Source organism: Poecilia reticulata, chromosome 9, assembly GCF_904066995.2.
Source record: "Poecilia reticulata chromosome 9, P_reticulata-male-v2, whole genome shotgun sequence".
In the NCBI taxonomy this organism is placed as follows: Eukaryota; Metazoa; Chordata; class Actinopteri; order Cyprinodontiformes; family Poeciliidae; genus Poecilia; species Poecilia reticulata.
The window spans coordinates 35639574-35653350 of NC_088838.1; the positions used below are offsets into that span (position 1 = coordinate 35639574).

The 13777-nt window shown below is 48.2% G+C and overlaps 2 protein-coding genes across 4 annotated transcripts; one reads left to right on the forward strand and one right to left on the reverse strand.

The window, feature by feature from the left end:
- Positions 1–888: 888 nt before the first annotated feature.
- On the reverse strand, positions 889–6741 carry entr1 (endosome associated trafficking regulator 1). Of its 2 annotated transcripts, XM_081611124.1 has the most exons (9): positions 6540–6736; positions 6177–6421; positions 3467–3576; positions 3171–3252; positions 2986–3059; positions 2808–2919; positions 2674–2736; positions 1810–1949; positions 889–1372 (listed from the first exon to the last, which is right to left on the reverse strand). In XM_081611124.1, the coding sequence occupies exons 1-9, from the start codon at positions 6580–6582 to the stop codon at positions 1249–1251; spliced, it is 993 nt and encodes a 330-aa protein (XP_081467250.1). In that variant the 5' UTR covers positions 6583–6736; the 3' UTR covers positions 889–1248. The 2 variants fall into 2 exon arrangements, with proteins under 2 accessions (XP_081467250.1, XP_081467251.1); XM_081611125.1 differs by lacking the exon at positions 2674–2736 and having other exon boundaries at positions 6540–6741.
- A 23-nt stretch (positions 6742–6764) lies between these two features.
- Positions 6765–13679, forward strand: chek2 (checkpoint kinase 2). 2 transcript variants are annotated; one of them, XM_008402533.3, is made up of 15 exons: positions 6767–6914; positions 8506–8742; positions 8819–8943; positions 9071–9203; positions 9294–9384; positions 10697–10793; positions 10891–10944; positions 11009–11073; positions 11209–11308; positions 11382–11468; positions 11556–11719; positions 11785–11900; positions 11989–12074; positions 13134–13220; positions 13297–13459. In XM_008402533.3, the coding sequence occupies exons 2-15, from the start codon at positions 8514–8516 to the stop codon at positions 13393–13395; spliced, it is 1533 nt and encodes a 510-aa protein (XP_008400755.1). In that variant the 5' UTR covers positions 6767–6914; positions 8506–8513; the 3' UTR covers positions 13396–13459. The 2 variants fall into 2 exon arrangements, with proteins under 2 accessions (XP_017158774.1, XP_008400755.1); XM_017303285.2 differs by having other exon boundaries at positions 6765–6914; positions 13134–13679.
- The last annotated feature ends 98 nt before the right edge of the window (positions 13680–13777 follow it).

Sequence of the window (13777 nt, forward strand, 5' to 3'; positions counted from 1 at the left end):
TATATTTTTGTATTTTATTTTATTGTATTTATTTTTCAGTTGAATGGATTCAGGTAAAATTGCAGATAAGAGCCATGAGAAAGAATACAACTGATTTGATTTATTTTTTTACTTTACTATTTGAAAGCAGTGATCGGTAGGATCATAGAGCAGCACAGTAATGCATTTTCAGTTTATAATGCATGCACTTTGATTTATGCATTTATCTTGATATTAAGAAACATATTTTGTTTTTAAAAACAATTAAATTTGTTGCTGTTTGCCTCTTGAAAAATATTTTCCCTTGAAGTTACTGACAGAGCCATAACAAAATATTGCTTTATTCATTTAATCGTTAAATAATACACTCTGTTAGGTCTTGGTTCAATAGGCTATGTGCAATCATTTCAATATGTTTTAATAAACATTAAACCAGTCCGGCCCTCGGCTTGTAGCAAATTTGTTTTTTTGGCCCTCTGTGTATTTGACTTTGACATCCCTGCCCTACATGGACAAACCCATATGGGACCCATATGTCTGCCCACCTTTCCCCCATATGGGGCCCACCTAGGCATGCTGGCTGGGATGTTGTTTCCAACAGGAAACAGATTTAAAGAGAATCTAAAAACAAATCCAGGTTTCTATGATCCAGATCTAAAACAAGCAGACATGCAGTGATGCCAGCAAGCACCACATAGATCTGCTATAGATCAGTTATAGATCCTGTTTGTTCTTGTTGAAGCGACACGAGTTTCACCAACATGGACACACAGGCTTTTATTTTCCAATATGTTAGTGCTGAGGACATGGAGCGTCCTGATTGGCTGATTGGCTGAGGATCAGTTCCTTGTAGGTCAGGTCTAGATTTTACTTTCCTGAACAAATCAGCGTTTCTCCACTTTACAGAGATTCGTTCAGGTTTTTATTTATTAAAGGAGATCAGAAAGAAGTTATTGATCCTGCAGGTTTACATCAAAGTCAAGGTCAAAACTTTAGCAGAGGTCAGAGTTCAAACCAAACCTTTGTAACGGAAAATAAAATAAATGAATAATTTTCTCATATCTAGTAATTTGACTCAGAACCTGGAGGAGGAGAGCTCAGTGCTGAGACCTCCAGGTCTTCATCACCATCACCATCATCTTCATCACCATCACCATCATCATCATCATCATCATCATCTCAGAAATCAAAACCAGTAAAAACTTGGAGTCCAGGAGGAGAAGATCTGAAGCTGAAACTCCTCCATCTTTCCTCTCTGAAAGTAAAACCTCAGGGTGCCGACTCCACCGTTTCCATGGCAACTGCACCCTCAGGCTGAGCACTGGAGATCTTATCGATGGACTGGAGGAGCTGAGAGACCAAACGGAGAGTTTCTGCTTCCTCCAGCAGCTGCCTGCACACACAGAAAGGTGAAAGGTCACTGAGCTGCTGTGGTCACATGACCTGAAGCAGCCAATGGCGGCTCAGCTCCGGCCTCTGGGACCTGAACATCTGGAGAGGCTGAGAGCATCTGGAACTCGTCACACCAGAAGCTTCCAGAGGGGGAGCTAGAGAGCAGCTCGGAGTGGAAGAGGACGAAGGTCACTTTACGTCATCTGGGACCAGGAAGTGTTATGATCAGTTATAATGATTATTTCTAGTGATCAATAATAATGATTATTCACGAGCCCCAACCCCAACATGGTGCACATGCTCAGTGCGCTTTAAGTGGCGGACGTTGCCAGTGATAATGGTAGCATTAGCATTTGCAATCACATGGATTGTTTTGATTAAACACGTCTCAAATTGAGCCCTGCTGGCTCCGCCCGCTCACTTCCTGCAGATACTGACCTGACGGAGGAGTGGGCGTGGCTTACTGACTTGCTCAGGTACTCAGCCGCCACCTGAGCGTTTTGTCTCATCGTCATGACGACCTCGGATTCAGCAGCCTTCAGACGGTTGTTTTCTGATCGCAGAGTGTCTACCTCCACCTAAACACACACACACACTGCTGTCAGGCCGGATCAGGCAGTTCTGTGCAGGTTCTGCTGGTTGAACCTGAATGGGTCAGTACCTTTGGCCCAGTGGGATCAGTGAGGAACCGTTCCCGGTTTAACAGGAAGATCCTGGACGAGCCCCCAGGTGTTCCTCAATTCTCTAGAGCAGGGGAGCCCAAAGCCTGGAGGCCCGGCATCCTGCACCTTTTAGTTCTCCCCCTGTGGTAGCAACAATCTTTCAGCTTCCAATGAGCCATTTGATCCAGGTGCGTTAAACCAGGGAGAGACTAAAACATGCAGGATGCCGGGGAACCAGGACCGACTCTGCCCTCCCCTGCTCTAGTCCAGGGGTGGGCAGCTCCAGGCCTGCAGGGCCTCCTGCAGCTGTTAGATGTGTCTCCACTTCAACACACCTGAGTCAATAATGAGGTCGTTAGCAGAACCTGACTGGACTGAGGAGGAGATTCAGCTGTTGGATTCAAGTGTGTTGAACCAGAGAGACGTTAAGAGCTGCAGGACTCTGGACCTCCAGGACCAGGACGGCCCAGCCCTGGGTTAGAGGCTCCATGTTGGTAAGGACCAACACACACCAGGACCAACACACACCAGGACCAACACACACCAGGACCAACACACACCAGGACCAACACACACCAGGACCAACACACACCAGGACCAACACACACCAGGACCAACACACACCTGGATCCAGGTTTACCTGCAGCTGCTGAAGCTCCGCCTTCAGTCTGGAAACGCTGCTCTCAGCCTTCACTGCTCGCCTCTGTAACACACACACACACACACCCGTCAGTCCAGGTGTGAACCGATCTTCCTCCTCCTCCTCCTCCTCACCTTCATCAGCTGCAGGTTCTGCTCCACTGACTGCACCATGCTCTCCAGGTCCTGCGCCTCCTGCTCCTCCTGGCGCCTCCTCTGCTGCAGCTCCTCAGAGAGCCGCCTCGCCCTGCAGCAAGGCATGCTGGGTAAACAGGCCGCCATGCCGCACAGTGATTGGTCGGTTGAAACTCACCTGGACTGATGGAGCTCGGCTCTCCTCTGCAGCTCCCTGACGCTCCGCCTCAGCGCCGAGTTCTCCTCCCTCATCTGGATCAGAACCAGAACTCAAATCTTTTAGTGTAGTTACTAGAAATACTTAAGTTGTTTCAGTAGAGATGGACCTGGTTCTGGTTCAGAAGCGGCTCCTGTGCTTCCTACCTGTTGGATCAGGCTCCGCCCCCTGCTGGCGTCTGATTGGCTGAGGGGCGTCTCGTCTCCTCCTTCAGGGTTGGAGGAAAACCTGGAGGAAAGGAGTCAGCCGTTACCATGGAAACCCAGAAGCAGCCAGGTCCTTTCTGAACCATATAGCGCCTTATCCAATCATTCTGATGATTGGATCAGAATCATTCTGATGATTGGATCAGAATCATTCTGTTGATTGGATCAGAATCATTCTGACCACTCAAAGCGCTTTCACACACCGATACGCAGCTCGGGGTTAAGTGATGGCCTACCTCGTCTCTTCTCCTCCATCGTCTTCATCCGCATCCTCTTCCTCCTCGTTAGTGCAGAGGGAGGAGCCGCTGTCCACCAATGGCTGGAAGCTCCGCCCCAAAGCATCCTCCTGATTGGACAGAGAATATAACAGCTGCAGTGGGAGTGATGGCCAGCAGGTGGCAGCAGACACACAGAGCTTCACTGGAACTGCTCAGTCAGGTGTGAGCTAATGCTAACCCCAACCCAAATCTGGGTCAAAGGTCGCCGTGGCCTGAAGGTTTGAACTCTGAAGGTTTAGAGTTACAGCAGCAGGATGCGCCGGCTGTCCAACAACCGGAAAATTATTCAACCACAGAAAATATTTATAGAAATCACACATAAATGATTATATCAGGAATAGTCTCACTGAGCCACAGACTCCATGATCCGTCACTTCTTCTGCTCCTTTTTCAGGAATTTTCTGGTAAAATTTTCCTAAATTTATTTCCCAAAACGTTTTCCATAACTTTTCCCTCATTTATGTAAAAATGTTGGATTCTTCTCTTGTCCCACTAATAAAACAAACCAATTCTATCGTCAAACTCATTTTATCAGTTTAAAAATAACATCACAACTTTCAACAATGAATTAAAACGCATAATAATAATAATAATAAAAATAATAATAATAATAATAATAATAATAATAATAATAATAATAATAATAATAATAATAATAATAATAATAAAATAATAATAATAATAATAATAATAATAATAATAATAATAATAATAATAATAATAATAATAATAAAATAATAATAATAATAATAATAATAATAATAACAATAATAATAATAATAATAATAATAATAATAATAATAATAATAACAATAATAATAATAATAATAATAATAATAATAAATAATAATAATAATAATAATAATAATAATAATAATAATAATAATAATAACAATAATAATAATAATAATAATAATAATAATAATAATAATAATAATAATAATAATAATAATAATAATAATAATAATAATAATAATAATAATAATAATAATAATAATAATAATAATAATAATAATAATAATAACAATAATAATAATAATAATAATAATAATAATAATAATAATAATAATAATAATAATAATAAATAATAATAATAATATAATAATAATAATAATAATAATAATAATAATAATAATAATAATAATAATAATAAAATAATAATAATAATAATAATAATAATAATAATAATAATAATAATAATAATAATAATAATAATAATAATAAAAATAATAATAATAATAATAATAATAATAATAATAATAATAATAATAATAATAATAATAATAATAATAACAATAATAATAATAATAATAATAACTAGAAAAAGGGTTGCCAAAGTGCGCACGTCGGTTTGGACCCAGCGTTCTGATGCTAACATAAGAATCGATGCTAAGCTGAGTCAATAACCTGTTGACTAAGATGTACTTGTGCCATTCAATTTGTTAAAATGAATGAATCATGTAAAATTAGCCAAAATGCTAAAGTTAGCATTTTGAATGCTGACCTTTGACCCTGAGGGGCCACTGAATGCTGTCAGTGGAAGCATGTGGGGCATCACTAGCATGTTACCTTTCATTGACTTACTCCATTTAGTGTACATAGCAAATAAGTAAGAAAATGAACTAATGGGTTATTTTAGGTAACAGGCTAATGCTAATGCACTAGCTTGCTGTGCAAATTTTCAGTAAGCTTCGTTTGAAATGGGGTTAGGGTAATTAATCCCATGTGTAACAGTAATTGGGTTAAATCAGTTATATAAAGCTAAAAACAGGAGTAGTTTTCCATACCAGCTAGAAACGGACAGTTCCGCCATGTTGTAGTTCTGACCTGCTGCTCAGGCCTCTTTTAACCGAGTCCTGGCCACAGATAGAACTACAGTCATGGCGTGTTTGTAGTCCTAAGCAGCTCCTCTGTGTTCTGTTGCCATGGTAATTAACGCCCTGCACCTGTTGGTGGCACAGAGGGTGAGAATTCAGCCTGTTTCTCACAGATAAGCACTTTGAACAGCTCCTTCCCGTTCAGGAACCGCGACCCATTTTATTCAGGTGGATGCGAAAATATAAACCGCCCCGAAGGAAAGTATGTCAGGCTGAGGGGGGTAGAAAAAACCCCATGCTGGCTCTACCCCCCCAGACGAAGACACGCGAAAGGTAAAACTCCCTGCATTTACCTCGTCACGTGCGCGAGGTGAAGGAGCGTAAGGCTGAAGTGTATGAAGACGTCATCGGCGCCGCCGCCCCTCCAGACGGGGGTTTGGCGCCCCCTCTGGTGCAGCGCCCCTCTGGTGCAGCGCCCCTCTGGTGCAGCGCCCCTCTGGTGCAGCGCCCCTATGCGCTGCATGCGCTGCATACCGACTTTTTGCGCCACTGGCCATGACAACACAAACCGTTTGAAGCGCGTGAGAGCTATTTGTTGTCTCCGACGTTTCCGCGTTTCATGTCTCTACGTCACTCACAGTGTTTACAGCGATGACAGAAACATGACGTCTGACATTTTTCAGAAATATGGAAAAACAGAGTTTGTCCTGCAGCACATCGGCTTCGGAAGTCAGTCACTGCGGACCCTCCGCATATGGGCAGGTCCCATGATGATGATGATGATGATGATGATGATAATAATAATAGTAAAGCTATTTCCATCATCAAGTCCAGGTTCTGCTGGTCCATACCTTTCTGTGTGTCTGGTTCTGGTTCTGCTCCTGGTTCTGGTCCTGGTCCTGGTTCTGCTCCTGGTTCTGCTCCTGGTTCTGCTCCTGGTTCTGGTTCTGGTCCTGGTCCTGGTCCTGGTCCTGGTTCTGGTTCTGGTCCTGGTCCTGGTCCTGGTCCTGGTTCTGGTTCTGGTCCTGGTTCTTCCAGCGCAGAAACTCTTTGAAGGAGAACGGGTTCAGCCCATCCTGGACCTCTTCTTCCTCATCTGCAGAGAGGAGAAGCTGAAACCAAATCGGTTCCGATCCAAACACAGATCAGATCTGGTTTGGATCAGAACCAGAACCAGGCAGTCGGACTATTCCGGACCGAACCGCAGGACTCACCGTCAGTGATGATCAGGGATTTTCCGCCCCTTTGTCCGGACATGACGAACCAGCCCGGCTCGGCTCGGCTCGGCTCGGCTCGGCTCGGCTCGGCTCGGTCCAGCTGTCACCTCTCACTTATTGATCTCTTATGGATCATTTTACCGATCAAATGGTCTCAAAAGAACTCGACCACAATCGGAAAAACACATCCGCATCAAAGTCCACGTGACGGCAGTTTCAACTTCCCATTGGCTGTAACAGTCACGTGACGTGAAGAGGGAAAAAACAAGGAAGCAGGTTGTTCCGGTGAGCCTCCTGCACATGCGTTGGATAGTTGTGGAGCTGCAGATATTCCCTGGAGAACTGGACCCGAACTAGAGCCCAACTCAAGAGGTGAGTGCGACTCCTGTATTTTGCTCCTGTTATTTCTGGTTCCGATTCTGGTCAGACGGCTACCTTTTCAGTTTCACCCATTCCGAACTCCCTTAGAAAATCCTCTAAAATAAGGTGGTCGTATTGACGTGCTACTGCGGTTGCTGGGACCGATATTCTGAAAGTTTCTGGTCCCTGGTGGACCGAGTAAGATAAATTTGTCGCCGAACCGAACCAGAAGCATCATGCATGTGGACCTGTTATATGTGGCGGTTCTGGTAACTCATAAACGAACCACAGTAAAAATCAAGCAGTTTCTAAATGGGATTCGGTGCTGAGAGTCTACAGGATGCTGGATCCTTCCATCCTTCTGGTGGGAAGATCATGGATAGATCGATAAAAAAAAAAAAGATAAATAATAAAACTACACTATACTTTCTGAATATACACTATTATTCCCACTTATCAATGCATGAATTTCAGTTTAAAGAGATTTCTGTCTAATGCAGCAGCAAATATGATTTGCTAACCTTATCCCAGGTGTCAGCAACCCAAAATGTCTAAAGAGCCATTTTGGACCAAAAACAAAACAAAAAACCAAATCTATCTGGAGCCGCCAACATTTTTAAAGCCCATATAAGGCTTATAATGAAGGCAACACTGGCTTTAAGTGTCTATATTAGCCTGCTAATGAAGGGCCTAACCCTATATTAGCTATATTAGCCTGCTAATGAAGGGCCTAACCCTATATTAGCTATATTAGCCTGCTAATGAAGGGCCTAACCCTAAGAACAGCTACTTTGGTATCGTTCTGCCTAAGTAACTTTAGGCAGAAACCGTGAATCCATTACATGTTGAATGAACATTTCAACCATGTCAAAGTTGATTCAACCATCATCTGAATGTGGATCTACAGGCACATTTGGGTTGACTTTACATTGAATGGAAGTTTAGGAATCAGTGTTGATTCATGTAGATTTTTGCTCTGATAGGTCTGCATCATTACATACCAGTAAAAGTTTCTTCACTGGTGTTAAACACTCTGTATTGTTGGCAGACGATGGGTATCATGTTTATAATGATCTCACATTAATATATTTCCCAAAATGTGTGTACCCAAGCTTAAAAATGATAACATGGCATTGTTATTATGTTTTATTTAAGAAAACAGACATAGATCTGTAAACATTTAACTCTTTTTGACTGTCAGAACATCAGTCTACTGTCCATGAAGAACCGCGTCCATGAGGTTCAGCCTGGTTCTACATGAACCAGGGAACCGGATGAGTTGGGGTAACCCCAGTTTGACCCACCTTGGTTCCCTGGTGCCTTCGTCCCGCTCCGGTGCGAAACACCTGAAACTGGCATGCCCTGCGGGGCAGAGCACCAGGGTATCAGGCGTTGGTATTTCAATCATTAGAATTCGACCACAAAGCAATTAATCTTTGAATATTAGTTAGAAATGGAAGATTGTTTGATGGTTGATCCAGAAATCGCCTTCCTGACTGGAATCCACCATGGAGTGTCCATCTGCTGCTGTAGTCCATCCTGCTTAGACAAAGACTTCAATGTTCATTTCAGGAAGTCTTTAAAGAACTGTTCTGTTCTGCAGGCGTCAGAATGTCTGCAGAGAGCTCAGCTGAGGGGGAACCGTCCCAAAACCGGCCCTCGTCCCAGCAGGGGTCCGGTTCGTCCAGCGGTCCCGCCTCTGCCAGCCAGTCGTCCAGCGGCTCGGGGACGCTGAGCAGCGTGGACACGCTCCCCGTCACGCTGCCGTCCGTCCCGGAGGAGGCGGAGGTTCAGCCCTGGGGCCGGCTGCTCCCCATGGCCCCAGGTTTCCGGAGCCACGGTGACCCACTGTCCTCTGCTCCGCCGGGCCGGAATCGGGCCGGAGCCAGAACTTACCCACCTCTCTGTGCTTCCAGACTGTGTGGAGGACCGGTACCTGTTCGGACGGGACACCGCCTGCGATTATGTCCTGGACGACCCGGAGGACAGGAAGTCCAAGAGGTTCAGGATCTACAGCAAGAAGCACTTCAGGATCTACAGGGTGGGAACCGGGCCGCTGGTTCCGGTTCAACCGGGCCGCTGGTTCCGGTGGTTCAGCAGGAAACATGTCTTTCCTGCGACTGGTTTAGTCTCACTTGTCCTCCATTTGTCCCCCCCTCTGTCCCCAGGAGGGATCGGAGGTCTTCGTGGAGGACTACAGTAACAACGGGACGTTTGTGGACGGGGTGAAGGTCGGTCAGAACAAGAAGCTGCCGCTAACGAATAACGCCGTCCTTTCTCTGGCTGAGCAGCGCAACCGAGGTGACGCACCTGAGTCACATGACCATTTACCTGGTCTTCCTGCCTCAGTCTGATCCACCTGACCGACCGCGTGTCCTCTGTACTCTGCAGTGTTTGTCTTCATCGACCTGATGTCCGATGATCAGTCCAGTTTACCCAGAGCTCTGCAGGACAAATACGTGCTGACCCGCCGGATCGGAACGTGAGTCTGCCGGAGCTCCACTTCCCGTCTCTGGCTCCATCCGGAGCTCCACTTCCTGTCTCTGGCTCCATCCGGAGCTCCACTTCCTGTCTCTGGCTCCATGCGGAGCTCCACTTCCTGTCTCTGGCTCCATCCGGAGCTCCACTTCCTGTCTCTGGCTCCATCCGGAGCTCCACTTCCTGTCTCTGGCTCCATGCGGAGCTCCACTTCCTGTCTCTGGCTCCATGCGGAGCTCCACTTCCTATCTCTGGCTCCATCCGGATCTCCACTTCCTGTCTCTGGCTCCATGCGTATCTCCACTTCCTGTCTCTGGCTCCATGCGTATCTCCACTTCCTGTCTCTTGCTCCATCCGGAGCTCCACTTCCTGTCTCTGGCTCCATGCGGAGCTCCACTTCCTGTCTCTGGCTCCATGCGGAGCTCCACTTCCTGTCTCTGGCTCCATGCGGAGCTCCACTTCCTATCTCTGGCTCCATCCGGATCTCCACTTCCTGTCTCTGGCTCCATGCGTATCTCCACTTCCTGTCTCTGGCTCCATGCGGAGCTCCACTTCCTGTCTCTGGCTCCATGCGGAGCTCCACTTCCTGTCTCTGGCTCCATGCGGAGCTCCACTTCCTGTCTCTGGCTCCATGCGGAGCTCCACTTCCTATCTCTGGCTCCATCCGGATCTCCACTTCCTGTCTCTGGCTCCATGCGTATCTCCACTTCCTGTCTCTGGCTCCATGCGGATCTCCACTTCCTGTCTCTGGCTCCATGCGGAGCTCCACTTCCTGTCTCTGGCTCCATCCGGATCTCCACTTCCTGTCTCTGGCTCCATGCGGAGCTCCACTTCCTGTCTCTGGCTCCATCCGGAGCTCCACTTCCTGTCTCTGGCTCCATCCGGAGCTCCACTTCCTGTCTCTGGCTCCATCCGGAGCTCCACTTCCTGTCTCTGGCTCCATGCGGAGCTCCACTTCCTGTCTCTGGCTCCATGCGGAGCTCCACTTCCTGTCTCTGGCTCCATGCGGAGCTCCACTTCCTGTCTCTGGCTCCATCCGGATCTCCACTTCCTGTCTCTGGCTCCATGCGGAGCTCCACTTCCTGTCTCTGGCTCCATGCGGAGCTCCACTTCCTGTCTCTGGCTCCATCCGGAGCTCCACTTCCTGTCTCTGACCCGATCTCTGCCCAGCGTTTTGCTGATTCGCATTCTGTTGGGTTTACTAAGATGGGTTGAAACTCCAGTGTGAATCCCAGTTCATGAGAAGCTGAAGGTTCTGGAGGTTCTAACCGGTCCTGCAGCATTAGCCGGGTCCGTTAACCCCCTCTGTGTTCCAGGGGTGTCTGCGGCGAGGTGCGGCTGGCCTTCGAACGCTCCACCTGCAGGAAGTTTGCCGTTAAGATCATCAACAAGAAGAACTTCCAGTCTGAGGGGGTGGGTCTGCGATCTGATTGGCTCTCACGTCTCCTTCCTGTCTGCTCGCCTCAGGACTACAAGCATGTTACCCGTTTGCTTTATCGTCCAATTACAGACGGCGACACGGAACGCAGAGACGGAGATTGAGATTCTGCAGAGGGTCGATCATGTAAGTAAAACCAACGAAGAAGAGACACGTCTCATTTGTCCTGATCGACGTCTGTCTCCTGCAGCCGTGTCTCATAAAGACGGAGGACTTCTACCAGACGGAGGACAGCTACTACATCGTCCTGGAGCTGTGAGTCCCACCAGAGCCTCGGTTGCTGTGCCCACCCCAGCATGTGGCCCCGCCCTCTTATATCTGGCCCTGCCCCTTTATGACTCTGCCCCCTTGTATTTGACCCCACCCCTTATCTCTGGCTCCGCCCCCCAGCATGGAGGGCGGTGAGCTCTTCCACAGAGTGAAGTCTCAGCAGCAGCTGGACGAAGGCGTGGCCAAGCTTTACTTCTATCAAATGCTCTGCGCCGTGCAGGTGAGGCCTGCTGCTGTTGCCATGGTAACCAGCACTGCCAGGTAACTCTGTGTGTGTGTGTGTGTGTGTGTAGTACCTCCACAGGAACGGGATCATCCACAGGGATCTGAAGCCAGAGAACGTCCTCCTGTCCTCCAGTGAGGACGAGTGTCTCATCAAGGTGAGTCCTCCTTCCTCATCCTGCTAGAGGTCGTCCTCTTTGCCCTCCTGTGACGCCGCCCTCCGGTTGCTCCGCCCCCTCGTGAAGGTGACGGATTTCAACCAGTCCAGGATCCTGGAGGAGGCGGCCCTGATGCGGACGCTGTGTGGGACTCCATCCTACCTGGCCCCTGAGGTCTTCACCCACGCCTCCAGCACCGGTTACGGGCTGGCGGTGGACGCCTGGAGCCTGGGCGTGCTTCTGTTTGTCTGGTAAGCTCCGCCCCCCTCGCCGCCGTGCCGGCCGTGTCCCCGGTCTAACCCGGTGCCTCTGGCAGCCTCAGCGGCTACGCGCCGTTCCACGAGAGCTTCGGCGAGCGCTCGGTGACGGAGCAGATCATCCACGGGGAATTCACCATGGTCCCGTCCAAGTGGAGGCGTGTCTCCAACCAAGGTAACCACGGTAACCGGGGGAAGGGTTGGGTTCCCCGTCAGGGCGAGGCGGCCCGGGAGCTGACGTTGAGACGTCACTGGTGTTTCAGCCAAAGACGTGGTGAGGAAGCTGCTGGTGGTCGACCCCAAGCTGAGGATGACTGTGGATGAAGCTCTGCAGCACCCCTGGCTGCAGGTAGGGGAACTGCAGCCACTTTATCGCCACACATATTCTGATGGGACAGGATGTGTTTTTATGTTTGGGTGGATTAAAATTTAAATATTTTGTTTCATGCTAATGATCTCAATGCTGGTTAAATCAAAGTTAAAGTAAAAACATAGAAACTCCTGTAATGAACGTCTGTAGAACCAGGAGTCACTTCTAGCCAACCAAACACTCCTAATTCCTCCCTTTCATGATGGGAGGTGTAGTCTGCAGCAGGGCATGATGGGAGGTGTAGTCTGCAGCAGGGTATGATGGGAGGTGTAGTCTGCAGCAGGGTATGATGGGAGGTGTAGTCTGCAGCAGGGTATGATGGGAGGTGTAGTCTGCAGCAGGGTATGATGGGAGGTGTAGTCTGCAGCAGGGTATGATGGGAGGTGTAGTCTGCAGCAGGGCATGATGGGAGGTGTAGTCTGCAGTGATGGGAGGTGTAGTCTGCAGCAGGGTATGATGGGAGGTGTAGTCTGCAGTGATGGGAGGTGTAGTCTGCAGTGATGGGAGGTGTGGTCTGCAGCAGGGCATGATGGGAGGTGTAGTCTGCAGCAGGGCATGATGGGAGGTGTAGTCTGCAGCAGGGCATGATGGGAGGTGTAGTCTGCAGCAGGGCATGATGGGAGGTGTAGTCTGCAGTGATGGGAGGTGTAGTCTGCAGCAGGGCATGATGGGAGGTGTAGTCTGCAGTGATGGGAGGTGTAGTCTGCAGCAGGGCATGATGGGAGGTGTAGTCTGCAGCAGGGCATGATGGGAGGTGTAGTCTGCAGTGATGGGAGGTGTAGTCTGCAGTGATGGGAGGTGTAGTCTGCAGCAGGGCATGATGGGAGGTGTAGTCTGCAGCAGGGCATGATGGGAGGTGTAGTCTGCAGTGATGGGAGGTGTAGTCTGCAGTGATGGGAGGTGTAGTCTGCAGCAGGGCATGATGGGAGGTGTAGTCTGCAGTGATGGGAGGTGTAGTCTGCAGCAGGGCATGATGGGAGGTGTAGTCTGCAGCAGGGCATGATGGGAGGTGTAGTCAGCGGCTCTCCTGTGCTTCAGGACCAGCCGATGCTGCAGACGGCTCACAGGCTCATGAATCCAGCAGGAGATGATGAAGATGATGCTCCATCTGCTGCTGTTTCCACGGTAACCACACACGACCACACACCTTCATGCAGCACGAAGCCCGGCCCTCACAGCAGCCCGGCTCCTCCACCTGCAGGAGGCGGAGCCATCCTTAGCAGGAAGTTTAAATCGGAAACGAGGAAGAGGAGAGGAGGAAGAGGAGCATCTTCATCACCCTGCAAAGAGGAAGTTCTAGTGCTGCAGAACCAGTCCGGTTCTGGTTCCGGTTCCGGAGCAATAAACAGACCCAGAAAAATCCATCTGCAGTGTTTTTATTTAAAACATGTAATGATTGAAGAAAACAGAGATCAGAACCAGGAAGAATCTGAACTGATTGGATCTGGCTCTGAGGATCGGTCCGGTCCGGTCCGGTCCGGTTCTCAGAACCAGAGACTAAAACATTTAATCCAGTTTATCTATAATTTAATCTAAATTATTTCTATTCAAACCTTAAAATGATCAAAGAAGCTGGTTATCTGAACCGGGTCCAGTCAGAACCGGGTCAGAACCGGGTCCAGTCAGAACCGGGTCCAGTCAGAACCGGGTCCAGTCAGAACACCACTGCAGCTGAAGAATCA

What these genes read in the sequence shown, in the direction of transcription:
- entr1 (XM_081611124.1), bottom strand. Translation starts at nt 6,582, where the DNA reads ATGTCCGGACAAAGGGGCGGAAAATCCCTGATCATCACTGACG. An exon ending in AGAACCAGACACACAGAAAG is followed by an intron (nt 3,577 to 6,176) that starts GTATGGACCAGC and finishes CTGTCCAATCAG; the next exon opens with GAGGATGCTTTGGGGCGGAG. An exon ending in GATGGAGGAGAAGAGACGAG is followed by an intron (nt 3,253 to 3,466) that starts GTAGGCCATCAC and finishes CCTTTCCTCCAG; the next exon opens with GTTTTCCTCCAACCCTGAAG.
- chek2 (XM_017303285.2), top strand. Translation starts at nt 8,514, where the DNA reads ATGTCTGCAGAGAGCTCAGCTGAGGGGGAACCGTCCCAAAACCGGCCC. An exon ending in AGCACTTCAGGATCTACAGG is followed by an intron (nt 8,944 to 9,070) that starts GTGGGAACCGGG and finishes CTCTGTCCCCAG; the next exon opens with GAGGGATCGGAGGTCTTCGT. An exon ending in CTGACCCGCCGGATCGGAAC is followed by an intron (nt 9,385 to 10,696) that starts GTGAGTCTGCCG and finishes TCTGTGTTCCAG; the next exon opens with GGGTGTCTGCGGCGAGGTGC.